General features: G+C 39.7%; 1 protein-coding gene across 4 annotated transcripts in view; it reads left to right on the forward strand.

Moving 5' to 3' along the window:
- Positions 1-21836, forward strand: part of OTUD7A (OTU deubiquitinase 7A) — a 98696-nt gene that overhangs the window by 57017 nt on the left and 19843 nt on the right. For 3 of the 4 annotated variants that reach the window (XM_059482011.1, XM_059482010.1, XM_059482012.1), the window contains exons 6-9: positions 4712-4806; positions 5959-6113; positions 16189-16371; positions 18280-18498. In XM_059482011.1, the coding sequence (XP_059337994.1) occupies positions 4781-4806; positions 5959-6113; positions 16189-16371; positions 18280-18498 (583 nt within the window). In that variant the 5' untranslated portion in view covers positions 4712-4780. Of the gene's footprint in view, positions 1-4711; positions 4869-5958; positions 6114-16188; positions 16372-18279; positions 18499-21836 lie in introns of all 4 variants that reach the window. The other variant, XM_059482013.1, reaches the window with a different exon arrangement.

Below are 21836 nucleotides of genomic sequence, written 5' to 3' on the forward strand. Positions count from 1 at the left end.
TGAAAGCCTAATTGTCATTTTTCCAGTGCAGTATAATACTGCCTACTTCTTTATCACTCTCATAAATGAAAGAATAATTAATACTTGAATTGGTTTTAAAATCAAGGTATTTGTTTCAGAGAAATTCTGGCTTTATCAGTGGCATTATATTTATCCTTTGCACAGCTGCTTTCTGTTAGAATACAATTACCACACTATGAGGGCCTTTGTGAATAAAATAAGAGCAACATAGTAATTGACTTACATTCATTCATATCTTGTTTTATCTTGTTATCTATATCATGTTTTCTTGTTTGGAAAAAAAAATACTATAGCAATGGTGGTGTTTTGTCCTGAAAAAATACTGAAGTGGGGGTGTAGGAGATGCTTACCTGAAAAGATTTTCTCTTGCTTGGTTTATTCCAGTTCAGGACTCCTGTTTCTATGGACTTCTTGTTTATCTGTGACATTTTTTCCTTCTGAGAATGTAATCACTCTTAAGTAAGAAAAATGGTGTTATGAAAACCTCTGAAGGTCCATGAAAATACAGTTGTAAAAACCACATCTAAAGATACTTTAGTTGTGTCCTTCATTATAGCTCTATCTTGAAATAATTCAAATATGTAAGCAAATAGTAGACACTTTAAGTAGCATTTCTGAAAATTGCAATGTACCTGCATTTTTAAAATAGTTCCTAGTTGGTCCCTGAACCTTGATGGTATTTATCCTAGAACTAGACTTGATGTACTTGACCAGTTCTCTCGGACAGCTGTTCTTTGATAGATCCCACAGAGCTGAGGATTCTTCAGCAAAGCTTCTTTCTTTCTCTGTTTTTTCCACCTCTGTGTCTAATGTTCAGGACTTGTCTACACAAGATACCAGGGAAAATTGATGCAAATCAACTAAATGCAGGAATTTAAAGAGGGCAGCTTAAGTGGAGCCAAGTCCCTGTGCGCACTATCCATTCATAATTAAAATGGTCTCCAGTGAATTCAGTTTAACCCACTTCGAAGGCAAGATGAGCCAAACCAAATTAAGGCCAGCATTTTATTCACAAATGAAGGTGTTTGCAAAGGAATGGATATAGACAAATCTAATTAAATTAATTGGGTTAATTTTCCTGAGTTCCATTGTGTAGATAAAACCTTAGTAATGATGTCTGATTTGAGCTTTTACTTTTTGTCTTTTTTGTTGGTCTCCTTTTGTTCCAAACTGATATTTTAGACTTGAGAAGGTACATATCCCTCACCAAATGCTGTCTTGTAATTTTACTGTGTTTTGAGAGTCCACATTTTAACACATAAATGCCCCACTTTGCCATCAGGTCTAGTTCACAGTAACCTTTTCTTTAGGTAATTACCATCGATTTGGCTTCTTCAACTAATGCCTTTTAATCCAGTTAGCAGAAAAAATACCATCTCCAGAAAAAATACATCTTTCTTATGTAGCCTGCATTAACTACTACTTCCCTTAAAGCTCCTGTTCTCCTAAACAAATCTTCTCCACTGAATTTGATTGTTTAGCTGTAGATTTCTGCTTAATAGTTTAACCTAATAAAGGGTGGTTTAATTCCATAATCCTGTTAAGATTGTAGAATTATGGCATTTCCTATCAATTGTGGCCTTTCAGAAAGAATTACTTTCAGAACCTCAAACTGTGCACAAAGAGGATCTTTCTGCCTTCCCAGGCAATCAGGCAGCAGGAACATTGCACCTGGGAGTTGGCTGCACCTTTGTGCATTGCTGGAGCTGCTGAGAGCCAGCAGGGATGTTCAGCAGGCCCTGAGCTCTGTCACACTGCAGGGACATAAAAAGAGCCTGGGGGAGCTGGTTTAATGCAAGTGCTGGGTGTCTCTCTCCATTGGTTTCCCAGAGCACCAAGACTGTGCCTCTTACTGATAGTGCTTATTTCATCCTTTTCTTGAAAATTAGGAAAGTGAAGGATCTTAGTTGCAGCTTAGTCATTCTGTCTTCCTGAGGCTTTGTCCAGTGGGTGCTGTTTTCTCATCCTCTGTTTCCTCACTTAGGTTTTGTTAGCTATGTCTGTTCTGGATGCATGGGATGGGATTTGTTTTAACATGATTGCTTTTGCTTCATTATTTAGCCCTGTGCATCTCTTTAAGCTTCTTTAGAGAAAAAAACCCTTCATATCATTTAACTGGGTGAAGCTGTTTGCTTTTGAAGAAGTTAAATTTAGGTTCAGGTGAAGACTGTTCACCTCCAAGTATGGCTCAGCTTTGAGAGAGAGGTACTTCAAGGAGAAGAAAAGATCAAATATAACTGAGATTGTACTAAATTGATTTCAAGTCCTATTAGCTCATCTCAACATTTCAAATTAATCAGTGTCTCCTCTTTCAATACTTTTAAAATTATTTTTCTTATAATATAAAACAAATTATCTGATTTCACTGCCTCTTGTATTTGTGCTGTTTAGAAGTGTTTTAGGGAAAAAGTTTGGCCAGAAAGTGAGTGAAAACCAAGGTCTTCCTGTGTTTTGATGGCCAAGATGTGTCAATATCCATTCAGTTCCAATTGACATTTGTGTGTTGTGTGTGACACATTAGAAATGAAAACTGCAGGTGTCTGTGTGTGTGTCTGTAGTGTTACCCACAGGAGGGGTGTGAGTTGAGTGATTGTGGAAGATCTGCTCCGTGTGTGTATTTGAAGTGTAAGTTGTGTTAATGCTCTGACAAGCCATTGAGAGCAAAGGTGGTTCTGATGGTTCCTTAGGTGAGGAGAGACCAAACCCATCTGGGGAGAAATGAGCCACCTGCCTTCTGAGTCACTGCCTCCTCTGGAATTTATAATTTATTTTCTTTTTTGCTTACTTATTACACTTCCATCTCAGTGGGTTTCCACAGCTGATAGTAGTTTACTGGCAAAGGTAATATTTTAAGACTTTTTCTGTTGGGTTTTTTCTTGTTGTTTTGTTTGGTTTTTTTTAATCTAAATTCTAGAGGGCTGAGCAAACTTCCATAGGGAAGAAACCAGTGTTAGTTTAAATGCATGCAGAGAGGATCTTGCCAATTCTGCTGCTTCTGGAGTGTAGATTCTATGTGGTAATTTTGAGGTGATGGTGACATCATAAATGCAGAGATTGGTGTTATTCTTTGCTCTGAGAAGGATGTCTATTTTACTGTTTAAAATACTGAAGTAATGCTGATTCTGAGACAACTCATGAATTGGCTTCTCCAAGCTGATATAACTTCAGCTCCCCAAACTTATGAGCACTCCAGCCCCCACACAGTGACTGTACTTGAGGGCCCAGCTGGTGCATTTAAATTAACACTCATTATACTACTGAGTCACTTGTGATGGTGGTCTGAAATGCACCAATGCTTTGTATCATCTCTGGCAGGTTCCTTTAGTTTGATCCATATGTTTCCATCCTGCTGGCTAAGATTAATTTCAATCTTTCTTGTAGTCACTAAAGAAATTAGTTGTGTTCAGTTTCTGGTAATCTTTTTGTACAGATTAGTGCTGTTGAGTACAGTGCGTCTACGTATGAGTTAAAAATAAATGTAGCAGTTTTGTCCTGCATTTGCATTGGAACAGATTCAGTTGAGACAGAGCTTAGATGTCAAATTTGGCCATAATCCATTAAGGTAGTTTTCTTTCCAAAATATCTGCATTCCTTTTTAACTAGTCTCCTCAATATTGCCAGCTTTCCTTCTGTTACTATACTTTCATTAGGATTACCCTTTAGAAATGTTTTCCTTGTACAGGGGTGATCCTCTGCAGTTTGTGGTTTTCACTGAACTCACTCCAACATGTCCACGTTTGTTTCAGATCCAGAAATGGACATAATACTCCAGATAAGTCTCACCAGGACTGAATAGAGGGGAAAAGATCACCTCCCCTGCTATCCTCATGTGGCCCAAACATAATGATAGACTTGTATAAATAGTATAAAAGATGTGAAACATGCGGTGGAACAGTGTACAGGCCTAAAGAGTGTGAAGGGGGTAGAATTAGCAGCAGTGTAATCTACCTTTGTCCTGGAAAACATGGAATTGGTATCCAGCAGCACAGGTCTGGTGAGGACCTGTGAGGGAGCTCGAGTTGTTTAGCCTGAAGAAAAAGGGGCTGAGGAGCACCTGATTGCTCTAGCCTTAAAGAAGGCTGTGGAGAGACAGGTGCTACTCTCTTTTCCCAGGCAACGGTGACAGGATAAGAGCACATGGCTTTAAGGTGCTCCGGGAGGGTTCTGGTTGGACATCAGGAGGAATTTCTTGATGAAAATTGGAATGGGCTGCTCAGGGAGGTGGTGGAGTCACAGTTCCTGGAGATGTTTAAGGAAAGACTGGACATGGTGCTTATTGCCATGGTCTAGTTGATAAAGTGGTGTCAGGTCATGGGTTGGATTTGATCATCTCAGAAGTCTTTTCAAGCCTCATTGATTCCGTTATCTTAAATGTATCTTCCAACTGTAACAATTCTATGGTTCTGTGACCTTATATCCCACAAACTTTTAGTTTCTTGGACTAAGTTGGGTTTAGTGCCATTGATGAGCCTGAGAAGCACCCCACCCTCCTGAGGCAGAAGGTAAATGGTGTTTGCATTGTAGCAGGGAAATGTATTTGCAGAAAAAGGCAATGTCTGAGAGAGCAAAGGCATTCCATTTTTCAGGCTAGGTCTAACCAGGTAGTCTAACCAGTCTAACACATGAAGTAGGAAAGGACTGTTTCATGTGGGGGACAGTGAAATTAATTGGATTCCAATTTCCTTCACAGTTTATTTCCCTGTAGCTGTGGTGCAAGCAAGAGTCAACCAACATCATCTGCTGCCAATAGAAAATCTCCATGCCAGACCTTACCCTTGGCACGAGGTAAAGTTGCAACTGAGGCTGTGAGGAGGAATCAATGGGAAAAATCCAATTCATGCTCAGAGGTAAACTTTGGCCAGTGAATAACAAGCATGAAAGTAAAACATATGCTTTTCCTTACCTTGGGTATTGTTTAATTTCCTCCTGTTTTCTTTGCACTGTTTCAGCAGCAGGCAGGCAGGGTTGAAGTATGGAAATATGCTTAGGATGACTGTGTTTTAAATTCCAGCTGTTTTAATAGCTTGCCTAGCATGAACTCCTCTTGTGGTGACTGCTTTAATTTCTATTTTATGTTTGTAAAGAGCATTGCCTAGAAGGAAAAGTTTCTGTTTTCAGAAATGAAAAGAAGATGCAAAATGCAGTAGAGCAGGCATATTTTTTTCTTGCCTATGCATTTGGCAGGAAGAATTCCCATGTGAGACATTGTCACATTTCACTTGGGGCAAAATATGATCTGCTTCCTAACAGCTCCCTGGGTGATTGTGCCACCAGGAGAGCACCCTGGTAAGATTGTCCCCCACAGACTGCTCATAAACATCATGAAAATTGTTCAGCAGCTACAGCCATGGTCACCAATAAAAGGAAATAAAACAAAGAAACCTTATAAATTACTGTATTATTAGCTACTATGAACATTGGTTTAGCCACAGTTCTAGAAAATGAAAGAAGAAAATTAACTCCATCCTAGCCAGACTCAGCACAGCAGAGAATCTATAAATTACAGAAGCTGTATTTGCAAGGCAAATAAAGGAACAAATCCTAAGCCCTGCTGTGTGTGTGTTAGTATTAGTGAGGCAGAAGAGCTCTAGACATTTAAATCCTTGCTAAACCTCAGTTTATGAGCAGCGACAATGACCTGGTGATTTTGCTTTTAATAAACCAATCTTATGTTTAGCTGAAGTGGAGTCAAGTTGCAAAGCTATTTGCGAGTTGCACATAAGAAAAACCAATAAAAATATGAAATATTAGGATAGAGAAAACCTTCCAGTGTGAGTAACCAGCAGCTCCAAGCTAAGGCAGAGATGGATGACAAATGCTGTGTATTTTAATATGCTGCAAGCTTTTTTAATAGTCTTGTATAGGGAATAGAGGAAAAATGTGGTTTATGTCACCTAGCTGTATATTCTAAACCCTGTTTCTTTTTCTCCTTGGCAGATGGAGACTTTTTAGCCAGCCAGTGAGTCCAACTACTGCTGCATGTCTGGCAGCACCTCTGAATGATCACATGACTCTTGATATGGATGCAGTCCTGTCAGACTTTGTTCGGTCCACAGGGGCAGAACCAGGTCTGGCCAGAGACTTACTAGAAGGTAAACTTTTTGGACCCAACCATTTCCTGTGCTCACTGCTTGCTTAAACCAAGAACCAGTCCTAACAAGAGAGCTCTGGTCCAAGGAAACAGATATTTCTTGGTAGTTTTACCATGACAGCTCTTGTAATAAGCTGACCATAGATTATACTAAGGCAGGTGTTTTAACAAAATTCTTAAAAACTTCTTAGTATTAGATTGCTGTGTTTTAAGTTACTAAGAGTCAAGATCTATATGTTTATGTGCCAGTGAGAGAAGGGAGGAGACTTTAGCTGAATTTTCATATTCAGCTGCCTGAAAGTAGTTGTAAAAGTTTCTCCGGTCACTGTATTTATTCTGAAATGGATTTACTGTACAGTGATAGAGATACCAGAGGTATTTTTGGGTCCCAGTGGTTAATATGCATACCTGAACTTTACAGCATGGGAACCAAGTGGATAGGTTGAAAAACAACTAAGAAGCTGTATCAGAAAAATAACTGTCTATTTATTAATCTTGTTTTAGTTGTTTTAGGTTTATAGGCTTAAAAGTGTAAAGACATCATTGATATTTGAGAGCATTTCATAATAGTTGGTTTGTTCATTTCTTCTCTTGTTGGGCTAATAATAATTGTGAAGATGGGAAAGTTGGAAAGGAGTAGATGATATCTGCAAATTGCAAGGTGGTTCTGTGGGCTTAAAACTTCCATACTGAACTCGTCCCTGAGAGATTTGGGGTTTACTTTATTTTTTTATTTTAATGTGCTCTAAGAAATTGTGTTAAATCAAAGTAACTGAACAGCTACAGCAGACGTGAAAGTATACCTTGTTTTATGTATCTCCTTTTTGCAAGAGCTCCTTCACTTTATGCTGAAAGTTTTTCATTTTGTGGTAAGTTCTTCCTTTACTCTGGGCTTTTTAGTAATAAGACATGATAGATTATTGACACAGAGATGCACACAATTCTGCAGCATTTCCCAAGTTATCTGGTACATAAAATAAGACCTTGGAATGCCTAGCAAGGAATATTAGCATAGGCTTGCTATATTTAAGAGCCCTCTGTTTTGTCTGACTGATTTGATCAACCTGTCATTCTTGCCTAGAGTCTGTCTTAGTCTGATGGTCTTTTAGAAAAAGAACATGAGAAGTTTTTTCTCAGCTATATCAGGACAGATTGTCAGATATTGTGCTGATAGAGCATTGCCAAAATTTCAAAGGGTTCCTACATATCAGAGGTCTTTCAGAAGAGTTACTTACCTTTTTTCCTTTCTATAAAGAGCAATGCTTTCAAATAAATATCGAATAGAGTTTCTCTGTGTTGTACTTCTCATTTCTGTAGATGAATAGATCCACACTGAGCATACTAACAAAGAAATAAGTCATAAACAATCTAATTATTCTGACAGGCTAATAGACATATGCATCTGCCCCAAGTAATTTCCTCCTACACAGGAATTTCTCAAAGTAAAAGGGATTGTTGCTAGTTCTGAACAACATGTGCTCAGCCAAACATTTCAGCACTTGTGGCTGCAGCTACATTTGGTGTAACAGCTTCTAACACTGGTCATATCTTGTGCTGGGAGGCAGTAATTGATGGAGTGGTTTCTCATTTGTTTAAAAAAAGCATAACAGGGACTGCTGCTCTGACAGCATTGAAACCCATGGAGTAGCTTCTTAACAATAATATAAACAATATTCAGAAGAGCAGCCCACCCCCTGTGATGCCAATGCCTTGTACCTGGCCTTGGAATGCTGATGTCCATATCATCAAACTTCAAAAACAGGTGTGCACAAATAGTTCCCAAAATTTTCAAGGTTTGGTTGTTGATAGCCCTAAAAATTATGGTCACAGTGAACTTGGAGCAAAAAAAGGCTTTTGTAGAGCCTCATTTCCATGAAATTGCAAGTTTTGGTCAGATCCAGTATGACCCCATGGCCCTTTGCTCTTTATGACTTGTTCAGACTGAATTTTCATAGTGTGCTCCTATGGAGTAACACCTCCTTTTCAGAGCCAATGCTGTTTCTTTTGCTCATCCCTGGGGGAATTTCTTCAATTTCACTATACTGTAGATAATCAAGGACACCAATTTCTGCTTCCTTATCCAATCATTTTAACATATTAATTGTTTTGCTTTGGTTATGTCCTGCTACATCCCCAGCACAATTGTGCACAGTATGTGTTGTTCATCCCAGCAGCAACACATACTGACTGTTGTGCAAATAGCTAGAAAATCTATACATTGCATATAGATTTTCTACATTGACAGAAGCTGTCCTAAATGTTGGCTCACTTGATGTTTCTATACTTTGCCTATCCTGCTAGTAAAATCCCTGCAGTTTTCTTCTGTGGGGCTTTATACTGAGTGCAGCTGCTTGTCCTGTTATCTCAGAAAACATTCTGCTGGTTGTGCTTGACATGAATCTTTCGGAAAGTGTCCATTCTACTTTTGAAATGAAGAGGCAAAGAGATTTAAAAAAATAATAGTTATATAACATTTTCATGGCTACTATCTGGTATAAAAGTCTAATATTGGATTTCCATATTTATTAAGCTGCTTACAGCTATTTCAGATTAATTATAAATTAATATTCCTAAATTTCAATTACGTATCATTAGCTGTACCAATTCTGTATTACTGGATTATACACACATGCTCTAAACCATTTGTTACTTAGAAATGTTTTCTAGCTTTGTTTTCATTTTTGGATGATTACTTACTGAGTCTTTCATGTTTCATTTCCTGTCTCTGAGATGTTGTTTGCCACTTCCAGAGGTTTTTATCTTGTTTATGTGCTCTCAAGAACTGAAAGCATTCTTGTGTATGTAAGGTGATGAAGAGTAGAAATTATGTCTTTTGAACCTTCACTGGGTCTGCCTTTTCAGCCTTTCATTCTCAGCCTTTGCTGATTTCTATTTAAAAAACAGCCTAAAAAAACCCTCAACTGAGTTATTAATATTGACAGAGCAATTTGACAATAAATGTGACCTGAGTGACAGAAACAACAATCTCAGCAAAATAGTTTGAAAAAAAGCCTGTGCTGGCAGCCATGTGTATCCCTGCTTTGGGCAGGAGTGAATTCAGGAGTGGATCAGCCTCATCTCACAGGGAAACAGGAAATCAGCTGCAGGACTCCCCAGATGTCACCTCTGTGTGTGCAAGGCACCTTCTAGTCACTGGGAAAGCTCCTTTGGCTCACTCAGCTTTGGGAATGTTCTTAAGCATAAACTGAGAACTCTGCATGGTGGGGAATTGATTTCTCTTCAGCTGTGTGAGCTCCAGCTTCCCCAATAATAAGGAATAAGGAAGGTTCAGGAAGAAGGAGGGCACGTCCCTTTCCCTCCTGGATAGTCTGGGCTGGCTCCTCGATTCTCTCATACATAGAGTAACAGTAATGCTGGTGTGTTTATGTATAATCTGCTTAAAATGTGGCCTAAGACAGAAAGAAAACCATTAAAGAAAATAGTTTAATCTTTAAAACAAGTTGTACTGTGTGTGGCTCACAGTGGCAGGGCTGTAGGTGTGGATGAACTCAGAGATCACTGATAAATCAGGAGAAAGCAGCTCAGTTTTCAGGGAGCAGTAGGTGTGCAGGCAGTGTCCCCTGGAACAGAGGCAGAAGGCATAGGATGTAATACTTTAAAATGCCAACAGTGTAGGGCAATCATCAGGGACTGGAAGATTTGTGAAATAATGTATTTAACTGAAGATTTGCCCTTTGACTTGTGTAAATGGTTTCATTTATTTATATAAATGATGTGGCATTTCATCATTATATAAAAACAACTGCTATTTCCAGCTTCAAACAACACTTAATTGAGGGATATATAGCTGAACATGAACTCAGGAACTGGGGCATTGGCTTTCCAGTCATGAAATGTGAGCAGCAAAGGTGACTGACCCCATGGAATAAGATAGAGTTGCAGTACAGAGACATCTCCTCAAAGAACAATGTATACAAGTAGAATTCAAAGAAAAGCATGTAATTTATAGAGAGAGACATTTACAGTGCTGTCATGTGACTGAGTGTACAAAACTAACTCCCCAAAAATATTCTCCTCTCCCTCAGATGGTTCCTTTTTTAGTTCTCTTGTGGAAGGCTTGGCAATGGAAAAGGGAAGCTGAGCTGCTACCAATGTCTCATTAAACAGGGAGCAAAACTGTCATTTCCAGCTGCCTGTTCAGTTTGGACTGACTTTGCATTCTAGCAGAAAATGAGGCATGTGTTAACAAAATGGCCTTGCTGTATTATTGTCCTTTGAGAACATGGACCAAAATAAAATCTTGTTTTAAAGCATATGGTCTAATTTTATCCTAATTTTGTGTATTAGTTTTTCAGAAGGAAAAAGAGCTGATCTGAAGTTCTTCTTACCTTTTGCCTCTAAATATTTGTTAATCTACTTCATGCCAAACAGGAAGCAGTGCCTGCATTTAAATGGAACTTGAGGATTGCTTTGTTAACAGTTGGTTTGTAAGAACAGACTTCTTTGCGTTAGCCTGGGATGTTTCTGTGTTGCCTTCAAGTTGCACTTAGAGTGCATTTTATAGATACTTACTTGATGCTCAGTGCCTTCCTCAGATGATTCTTCTCTAACTGAAAGTTAATTTGTTGCCCTCTCAGTTGATGCTGTCCCATAGTGGCTGTGTCCCTGTATTGGTCCTGTTTCACTCCAGGCAGTGTTTCACGTCCTTTTGAATGTTTCCTCTGCTGAAGTCCTGTCTGTACATGTTGCTGCAAGTTGCCTTTCTTTGTGGTTCCCACTATTCAGATCTTTCCTAGTTCCACATCTCAAATTGCATCCTTTCCAGTATTTTATTTATCATTAAATCAAGAATTTCGGTGATCTTTCAAATATTCTTTTAACATATTGGAGTAGGTGGATTTTTGAAAGCTTAGAGGGGGGAGGGAACTATTTAATAGTTGCATGTTTGCTTTTCCTACTAATTAATGATAAAATCCTCTTGGTTTTCAATATACCTGATTTAAGAAGTGAAAGACAACAGATTTATTAAGTATTATAACCCCACTAAGCTATAATGTTTTAGCCAAAACAGTACAAAGCAAAAAACCCAAAAGACTAAATAATACCATGTTGCTCTGGGGTTACAGCACTGGAGAATGCCCTTGTGACACCCTACCTGGAGTGCTGCATCCAGCTGTGCTCCCCCAATGGACCTCTCAGGACATGTCCAGAGGAGGCCATGAAGATACTCAAAGGACTGGAACACCTTTGCTGTGACACCCTTGGGCTGTTGGGGATGAGAAGTTTCTGGGAAGACCTTGGAGCACCTTCCAATACTTAAAAGGGCTCCAAGAGAGCTGGAGAGGAGCTTTTGACAGGAGCCTGAGTGACAACACAAGGGAATGGCTTCAAACTAAAGAGGTCATGGTTAAATTAGATATGGGGAAGAAACTCTTCCCTGTGAGGGTGGTGAGGCCCTGTTACAGGTTGTTCAGATAAGCTGTGGCTGACCAAATCCCTGGAAGTGTCCAAGGCAAGGTTGGACAAGGCTTGGAGCACCCTGGGACAGTGGAAGGTGTCCCTGCCCATGGCAGGGGCTTGGAATGGAATGATGTTTGGGGTCCCTTCCAACCTAGACCATTCTTGGAGTCTATGTTTTTATCAATGCTTCTAAGGTGAATCCTAGTTGTGCTGTTCTTTAGTACCTTGTTTATTAACCCTCTGCTAATCTAGTTTGAGGGGAAGTGGCTACTTAGACCATATATTGTTTTATCTAAATCTTTGTTTTTTCTTCAGGCTTATAATACCTCCTGTTGTTATTCAAGGAACCATTATTTAGGGCAGAAACTTCACAGTGTAGCTGTGTTTATTCTTGAATTTCCCTTTTATGTAGTTGTCTGCTATCTCTGACACTAGCATCAGTACCAGCCTTCAGCCACAGTGTATCTTCTATGCCCTACTCAGCAGCACTTTTTTGTTTGTTTTGGTTTTGTTTGGTTTGGTTTTTTTTTTTTTTTTTTTTTTTTTTTGTGTGTGTGTGTGTGTTGCGTTTTGTTGTTTTTCCTCCAGACAAGAAGGACTTTGTTTCAAAGCAGAGACTGAGTGTTGTTAAATTGCACACCTGCTGACTCACATAGCACATATAGCTGTTCAGGAAGTAATTGCTCAGTAAGTGTGTTCTTTCTATTCAGTCAGTGAGTTGATTTGTTTCCAGCACCCTGATAATGATTTCACTACCTGTGTTTTCCAACCAACTTTGTGGTCCTCCAGTTTTTTTGCTGACTGATGTTCTCCGGCCGTTTGAAACTGGAAGCCTTTCCTGCAAACCTACTGTGTTGAAGCTGGTTTGGAGCAATCAAATTGTTACTGATCCAGAGCTGCTAGTGGCTTATCTGATGTAGTTGTGTGCACTGAAATAACGTTGTTATGCCTCTGAAATGCCTTTTAAAATACAATAATATGTCATATAAACAAAGAAGGAGTCAGTGAACAGCATGCATCAGATAAGTAACAGTGAAACAAAAATTGCAGACAATCTAAAAAATAGACTTGCGTTGGTTTTATCTGTCAAATTGCAACAAAAGCTTTTACTTGACTTAAGTTAATTGATGAAATTATGAAAAATAAATTAATTGCCTGTTACTTGTCCTTCAGGCATAACCTCTGTGGGGGTAGGAAAGACTGGCCCTTTCTCTTGGGTTCCTGTGCAGGAGATGGCAAAGAAAATGAGAGATGTGACAGAGCGGGGGGGTTGTGTGAGGAGCAGGGTCTGGAAGATGTCAGAGAAGAGCATGGGAGACACACACAAACAAACTTAGGAGAAGACTTCCTCTTTCCCTTCTCTAGGGGCCAAAGGGACTCTGTACAGTCTGCCCCAAACGAGGGGGCCAATGCCACTTTTTGGACAAGGAGCAAGACTGGAAGGAGGGACCTGCCCTGTAGGCTTTGGGAGGGAGGATGTGTTTGTTTGCCATATTATATGAATTTATTTCTGTCATTTCCAACCTAGCATAACTCAGGCAGTTTTTGTCTCTCAAAACCTGGTTTGTGATGTAATAAGATACAGTTTTAGAAATTCAAAAGCTTTTAGTATGCAATGTTTAAAGGAGGAAAGATAGGCTCCACAACACAAGCCCCACTAATTTCCTCAGTACTTTGCAATTGAAACTTTCTCACCTACTTGTCACACTGGTAGAAATCCTTGTTCAGATCATCTGCTCTGGACATTTCTGAATTTAATAATTTTCTTGATTGGTTCCCAGCTTGCCTCTTGTTTCTGCAGTCTATTCCTGTGGTACAAATTACATCATATTTTTTATTAGATTTGTTAAATTTTTAAAATTTTTTTGCACTGCATTAAATTTTTGTACCTATTTGTATTTCTTCTCTCAGAGTCTTTCATAAACCCCTTACTTTTGTTCTCTCTTTCTTTTCTCTGTTTGTCTTTGCTGCCTTCAGTTTTCTTTATTTTTGCTTAGAATTTTTCTTTGCTAATTCTCCCAAACTGATGAATTCTCATCTTTTTTTATGGGCGGTGGGAAAAACAAGAGATTTGTCATTTGTATTTACTTGTGAAAGTGTAAACCAAATGGAGAGAGGCAAAGGGGGAAACCTTCCATCTTTCCAGTGGAGAGGGTAGCTGGGAACACTTATGCTGGTTAGTGAGGGTGGCTAATTTTCAAAACCACTATTTCATGGAGATGGAAAGGTGCTGAATGTTCTTTAATTTAGTTGAATGTTTTTCTTGCATTTCAATGCTTGGAGGCTCCAGCAAATTTAGGGAGAATGAGTCCAATAATAATTTCCTGTGTTGGTTTTCTGAAGTTCAGGGCTTTGGTGCTGAATTGGTGCTTCTGTTCAGGAGATGGGGAGAACTCCAGGGATATGAAGAGATTTGAAAATCAAATATTTCTGTGTTACTTACAGAAATTTTAGTTTTTGTAAGGTTTCAAGTCTATATTAGAAGTTGAGTTGCTACAATGTACCATGGAACGTAACTCAAGAGCCACTGTGCAAATCCAGTTTTAAATGCAACACACTGTGAGCCTGTTTTCTGAAGGCTCAATTTAATTTTTATGACAGAGCTTTTATATAAGATGATTGCATTTGGTTTAAAACTGAGGCCAGTGGGATTTCTGTGAGTCTGCTGATTTTCTGCTTTCGTCTTACATACATCAAAGCACTGACACACTGCAGCCACTTACAGCACATGCACTGGGATTTTTGTTAGCTTCAGAATTTAAACATGAAAAAATCTTGAGCAGGGGAACTGCAGGGAATGTCCTGAGAAATGCTGTTTGTGTTCCACTGCTACAGGTCTGTTGCTCAGGGATCTGTACTCAGTGAATCCAGGATGTTCCTGGGGGTCACATAGCCCTGGGTTTGTAGCATTGCCAATACTAGAATAATAATGTTTTGTTTAAAGCTACATTTCCTAGAATTATACTTACTTTTTTTTTTTTAATTTACTTTATTGTTTTTGTGGTTGAGAAGAATAATTTAAAAATGTGTGTAAAGTGCCTCTTAAAACCAGAACCAAAGAAAAGCAGTTCTTACTCCAAACACTGATTGGTTTTGGGAATGCACTCATAGCTCTTTTTGGGTTGCGTAACTTGCTTGGGATGTGTGTAAAGTTAGAGCAGAGCCCTGACTGGATAACAGCCATTCACTCTACGTGGGCTTTTTAGGGAACAAATGCTGGCAATAGCTGAAGTTCTTGTTCCAGTATCTCTGACAATTTTCACTGAATTTACATTTTGTCTTACAGACTTTCTAATAGGCAATTACAGCATTACAGAACAATTCTGTGTGGCTCATGTGGTGGTTTATATTATAGTCTGCTCAGGAGCTAGATAACATTCTCGCTCAGTGATACCAATTCTCCTTTCAGAGGTTTTTAAGTAGTTCAAAACCTGAGGTAGTTTAGCCCAATCCTGTAGGTACCAGCTGTTTGTGCTGGTTTTTTCCTTCTTTGGTTAAAATTTTGTTCTTCACAGATATCACTGTAACAGGAAAAGGCTTTCTTCTATCTGTTTAAAACTGCTTTGTACTATATTTAGCTTACCTCCTTGGTGTAAGCAAGTAAGTTATCTTTAACTGCTACTCAGGTAATGTAGCTTCTCAAAGTACATAAAATGACAACCTTCTATGGTGTAATAAATCATCTATTAGTCAGAATCAGGTTACTTTTGAATTGCCAGCAAAAGTGCTTGTGGAATTCTCTGAAAGTCTCATGTAGCTTGTAGGGTCTCTCTTTCTTGTTATTTAATATTTTTAATTTTCCAATTAGAAACACATACTTGGAGAATGGTAGACATTCTCTGTATCTTAATTTAGCAGGATTGTTTTGAAAATAGCAGGAAGACACCTCAATGTGTTTTTCATGGTATTTTTTGAGAATGCCAAGTCCTGTTTCACCACCTGTACTAAACAGATTTGTGCATCTCTGGATGTTGGCTGCATTCTGTGGTTACTGGTCAGAGCATACTGAAGGGGAAGGTGGAAGCAAATCCTTTAGAGGATTCTGTGCTGACAGGTTCCACGAGCAGCTCCCACAGACATGGAGCCACACTGGCTGAGTCTCTCGCTGCAGGTTTTGTTACAGAGCTCTGTCCTTTATTACCTGCTTTATAAAAGGCTTTTAAAATCTCTAAGAGAGTGACTTCTCTTTCATGTATGAGATAAAGAGTTTGTGTTTGCATTTTAGCTGTTCTGCAAATGAAAGATAAGAAAGTTTCTCACTCTTTTGGGCTATGACACTATCACTATTGTCTTTCCATCATTGCTCCTAATGATTATTTATTATTAATACGACCACACAATTACAAATTATTGCTCCCTCTCAGTGGGATTTAGATTTCATCCTAAATTGCTAATTTCTGGAGCCATTTGATTGAAATCTGAGCAAGGGAGGTCCTGGCCTTGATCACCTCCTGTGATAAATGTAATAGATTTTGGGTTTCTGGATGAGAGGAGAGCAGTGGATGGTGCCTTTAGTCAATGGTAGCCGGCTTTGACACTTCTTCCCACAGTGCTGCTGTGTTGGGATGTCACAGGCTGGGGGGGTCCCAGGAGGGTGGTGGGGGTAGCTGCTCCCCAGACAGAGCTGAGCTGAGGGTTCCTTTGCTGTCTTGCAGGCAAGAACTGGGACCTGACAGCAGCTTTGAACGACTATGAGCAGCTGCGGCAGGTGCACACGGCCAACCTGCCCCAGGTGTTCAACGAGGGCAGGTTTTACAAGCAGCAGGAGCCAGAGCAGCCTCCCCAGGTGACCAAGGCTGAGAGGCCCTGCCTGCAAAGGCAGGATGACATTGCCCAAGGTAAGAGCTCCTCTGTGGGGTTTCAGGGGACTGGAGGGTCTCCAGCCTGTCTGCCTGGGAGCTGTGCTTGGCTGCAGAGAGTGGGAGGCCATGTGCCAGCAGCGTGTGAGCTGTGTCACTGTCACGGGGCTCAGAGCTGCTGCTAGACCCTATTTTTCATGTTTTGGTGGTTGTGAGCTCTGCGTCAGTTCTGCAAGTTATTTTTTTAATGGGTGATTAAAGTAAAATATGTTGTCTCCAAGCAGTCCTGTGGTACTCATGAAAGGAGTTAATTAGAGGGTGTCACAGACCACTCCTGTATATAGTTTTCTATGCTTATTGAAACAAACAAACCAAAAGGTTTAAAAATCCGTATTTCACTCTTTGCATTCTTACTCACAGTGTGTGAAAAGGGTGTATGCAGACTATGAATAACTTTCAGCTTTAAAATGTCATTCTTTTATGGTACCACAGAAACTGCCTCCTATCCCCTGCTGAATAGAGATTGAAACTTTAAGTAAAATTAATCAGCTATCTCTAACAGTTAATTTCCAGTACAAGATGATAAGCATTAGAATTTGCTTTTTTGTTTTCAGAGCTCTTAGGGGTTTTATTTCAGATCTCTCCCTCTCTCTGGCAGTTGAGTTGCAATTTTTTTCTATGAATTTCTCAAGAAGCTGTAGTTTGCACCAGAATAAATCTGCAGGTCTGGCAGCTTGTCATGTAGGCAGGTAATAGCAGTAGCCTGGTGATGGCTTTCTGTGCAGCCGTTAAAAGGAACAGAAGGGCTTCCCTTCTCCTGCTGGCTCTTTTCTGCTATTAAACAGGAAATAGCATCAGTTCTTAGGAGTTTCAGTAAAGCTTTTTAAAAATTGCTGACTTCCATCAGAAGAAAAGGAACTGTGGTGCTTCTTAAGTCTCCTTAAAGCACTGAATACAAATAAAGAGAGCAAGAGCAGCACAGTTCATAAAACCATGTCCCTTCAGCCTCTTTGGGATACAGTTTGCACTGAAATGTCCATCTGATGTTTAGTGGGTGCAGTAGGTAGTGTGAGGTACATCTGGCTTTGACCGCCTGGACTGACAGGAATTTGGCTGCCAACTCAGTGTGTAGCTGAGGATCTCCTGACCAGAGAGCCACCTCTGACTGGCAGAGAACCCCTGGACCTAGGGGTGTTCAGGGAGGAGCAGAGAAGGGAAAGGAGCACCTTGGTTTGCAGCAAAGAGTGGAGAATGCAGCCAGCAGGGGAGGGCTGGGCTGTGCTGTGCTGGGAGGGGTGATGGAGTGGCAGAGATGGGATGTCACACGGAGGTGCTGCCCTGCACTTCAGTGCCCCTTCTCAGGGGATTTAGCTGAGATGTAGAGGGAGAATAAACCAATGCAAAATCAAACCTTCTGCCCTCTCCCTCCATTTAGGACAATTTAGGGAGTGCAATTTAACTCTCCATTTGATCCACTAGAGAAATAAAAGTTCACAACCTGCAAGAAAGTTAATTTTAAATTACGATTAGTCAGTTTGTGATGTCTTAAAAACACTATTTGTGGTAAGTTATGTTAAAGTGAGCTTTAATTAGGAGTTCAAAGCATTAACTGATTATCATCTGTCTGTCAATAAATATTTCTTCCAATGAATCTTTGAAAACTTAAGATAGATCAAGGAAGAATTTTATAGGAATATTTATCTTTCATATTTTGTTACTTTAACTACTGGTCTTTTTTGCTAGAAGGAGAGACAAGTTCCTCTGGCTTGCCAAAGGGACCTGTAATAGGATCAAGCAATCTTTTACAGTAGGAAAATAACCTGAAAAAGGTAGCAAACAAGATATGGAATAAATTCCTAGTGAAATGAAAGTGCATTCACCAGCCTTGGCATTGCTGGCCTTTTAGGCAGTGGTACAGGCTGTAACTGCTCTTTGGTTTCTCCACAGAAAAGCGTCTCTCCAGAGGGATTTCCCATGCCAGCTCAGCCATAGTGTCCCTTGCTCGCTCCCATGTAGCCAATGACTGCAGCAATGAGCAGTTCCCTTTGGAGATGCCCATCTACACATTCCAGCTGCCCGACCTGAGCGTGTACAGCGAGGACTTCAGGAGCTTCATTGAGAGGGACCTAATTGAGCAGGCCACCATGGTGGCATTGGAGCAAGCAGGTGGGTGACACCTCAGGTGTCTGTCAGCAGCTGGGTGACACCGTGGGTGTCAGTAGGTGGCCAATCCAGCATTCGGGTTGGCATTTCTAATCCTGCTTCATGTCCGGAGCTTACACATCCTGCCTGGGAAATAAAAGCCAGAGAGTTACTGTGTTCTTTGCCAAATGACTCATATCCCAGTCCTCTGTTTCTTTTAAAACATTATAGAAAAAATGGTCAAATTTCATTAATAAAACAAAGAAATTGAGAGGAAGGAAGGGACCGGTGGGGAAGTCATGCAATAGACAAGGACATGAGTCTGGATGGTCAGAGGGAGTTGGTACTTCCAGTTCTCGTGAGGAAATTACATTGCAGTGACTTCAAGTTCTGTTGTAGCTTGAGAAAATAGATATGTATTTTATGTATTTATTATTTTTTATAATGAGAAACTACATAACTTGTAAGCAATACTTCAGTTATTGCTTTCAAGTGCAATGGGGAAAAAGTTTAGATATTTAAAATTAATGTTAATTCACATCTATTAGTAGTTTTAAGTTTTAAGCCAATTTTGAAGGATATGGAGAAATCTATTTAAAATTAGTACTGGTGCTTTATGAAACAGCGGGAGTGCTAATGAACCATGAAATGAACACATCTGTATAGTGAAATGCCTAACCTTGGTGATATAAAAGAGTTGTAAAATCAGATTTCATGGTTGCTTGTGGGATATGGAACATACAGTTACCTTTTTTGTGTGTGGATTGTTCTACTGACTTGTGTAACACTGTTGAGTTGATCTGAGATTCATTCTCCAACCCTGGTGCCCTGTATGAGCCCAAACTGATGAAGTGCAGCTCCTGTTTGAGGCAGGAGCTCTGCTAATCTGGTGTCCCACTGAGTACTTGGGAGACATTGTCATGTGCTCTTTTTTGGCTTTGGTAACTGAAAAGCCAGACATACTTAGATAATAGCCCCAAACAGTGCACACTTAAGGAAATAGAAATGAAACCTATGAACAACCAGAAGAACCCCAAGCAGTGTTCAGAAGGCCTTTAGGCCTTTTTCTGGGAGAAATAGCAGTGTAAAATAAGGTAGGAATGCTACCAGGCAACTATGAAGCATGAAAACTGCAAGTCACCTACAAAGAAAATATATCCAGTTTCTTTCAGAACCAACTAACCCAAGGTTCCCAAGGAGGACAGGGAAAAATGGAATGATTCTTCTTCTGGCAGTTCTGCCTAACCCTCCAAATTCCATAGGGATAACAGAACATACCTTGGTACAGCACCATTGTTGACCTACCTGCTTCAGTGCAATTACAGCCTTTAGAGTCTAGTATGAACTAGAAGATCAGAGAGGCTTTCTGACCTTAAAATCACAGAATATGTGAATTTAGAGCTGACATCCTCTAATCCATGCCGAGCTGGCTGGCTTTGAACTGGAAATGGCTGCAGAAACTACCGAATTTGCTGCTAGCATTACTCTCTCAAACCTCTCTGAAAATTAGAACAAATAATTTATTCTTTTCTTCACATTAATTAGGGCAGTAACTTGACACACACTGGAAAAGTGCCTTCATCCCCAGAGCCTCTTGCACCCTGGAAAGGAGAGGGTTTGACCATTTGAAGTCCTCAGGGTTTTGATCACTGGTGTCCTTGTAGCCTGCATAGACTTAGTGACTTAGTTTACTTTGTGAGCATTTCATTCAGATAACCTGGAACTTTCTGAGAAACACTTCTGTATTTCAAGTAAGTTAAACAGATCAAATAGTTTGCTTAAGAAAATCATGTAAGACTTCATAGAAATGAACCTTTTGTATTTGTTTTAGATGTAAAGATATACAGTTTCCTGCCTATTTTATTTTATTTGTTGAACAAAATGAAGATAATGAATTAATAGGAAAGCCATGTAGTATTAGACATTTTATTGTCTCCTACCAACAGTTTGACTATGGTTTGGTCAATGACATAAAAAAACCTCTAAAAGATGAGGTGTATTCCCTGCAAAGAGCCTAAAATATATTTCAAACCAACCTATGAAGGACAGTAGCTTTTGTAGGTGAGGTTGGGGATGTTGTTAAAGGAAGAGGGGCGTGTGCTTGGGTATAATACCATGAATTTAAAGAGAAAAGAAATAAAAAAGAAGCTGATCAGGCAAAGGAAGAGGACATTTGCTAGGAACTAACAGCTTACTACTCCCAAAACCTGGAGTGGGAGAGCAGAATTGCCACTAACACTGTCACACGTGGATTCTGAAGTGGCCATATGAGCTGGGTGTCTGTAAAAGCCTCTAAGGTTTTTTTTTTTTATGCTTCAACTCTTGCTAGTTTGACATCTATATGTGACAGCATGTCCTGGTTACATCTTATCTGTATGGAAACTCAGAAGAAAATTCCCAATTTACTGCAAAGTGCTGTGTGAGATGATAAAGGAAAGGCCCAGACAAAGGCAGTGTGATTTACTTATTCCCCACTGCTGCAGTGTATTGTTTACTCTTTAATATGGCTGCTTTCCAAATATTCCTCTGAAAGGATAGAATGCATCACATTCATAAAAACATTTTGAGGTTTTGTCCATCTTGTAAACTCAGCTGTTGATTATTGCCAGAATTGGAATGAGGTCAGCTCCCGAGTAACAGGCTGATCTCTGTGAGCTCTGGCAAGAATTGCTGTGGTTCTTCAACAGAGGATGACTCGAGGTACTGATAATATTAAATGAAGTCTGGGTGGAAGCAATTTTATAATTTGTAATATTTTGCTTCAGCAAGTTGATTTTCATTATAGACACATGCTCCCCTGTGTGTTGTTAATGTGTGGGTTGACACAAAGAGACGTTATGAAAACTTCTGCTATAGTGAAGTAGTGTGTTTTAAAAACCAGTACTGGCAGAGGAATGGCTGGACTTACACAGTGTTTTTAACTGAAAGAAAAATCAATTCTATTGCAGTGCTGAAGTATAATTCAATACAAATGGTACAAGTATACTGTGTGAAAAGTCCAAGAGCTGTTTCCCTACACTTTATTTTCTGTGCTCGTGTTTGTGTTTTCTAGAAAGCTACAGCCAAAGTAAACAGTAATGTGCTGTTAAGCCTGGGCTTTGTGTCCCCCAAACCAATCCACCAAAACTGTGTTAATGTTTGATCTCAGTTTTCAACGTAGCTTAATTTTCCTGGTTTTTCCCTAACGGGGCCCACTATAACCACTACATTTGAAAAATGAAAATGCACCACTTTTTTGTTATAATCCAATTATAAACCCATACCTGCTATTTTTTTCAGTCAACCATAAGCTTTGTGGTGTTAACCAAGTCCCAAACGCTTTTTGCAGGATGCACTTGACAGAAGATCACTTTTATAGAAAC

Source organism: Ammospiza nelsoni, chromosome 14, assembly GCF_027579445.1.
Source record: "Ammospiza nelsoni isolate bAmmNel1 chromosome 14, bAmmNel1.pri, whole genome shotgun sequence".
Taxonomy (NCBI): domain Eukaryota; kingdom Metazoa; phylum Chordata; class Aves; order Passeriformes; family Passerellidae; genus Ammospiza; species Ammospiza nelsoni.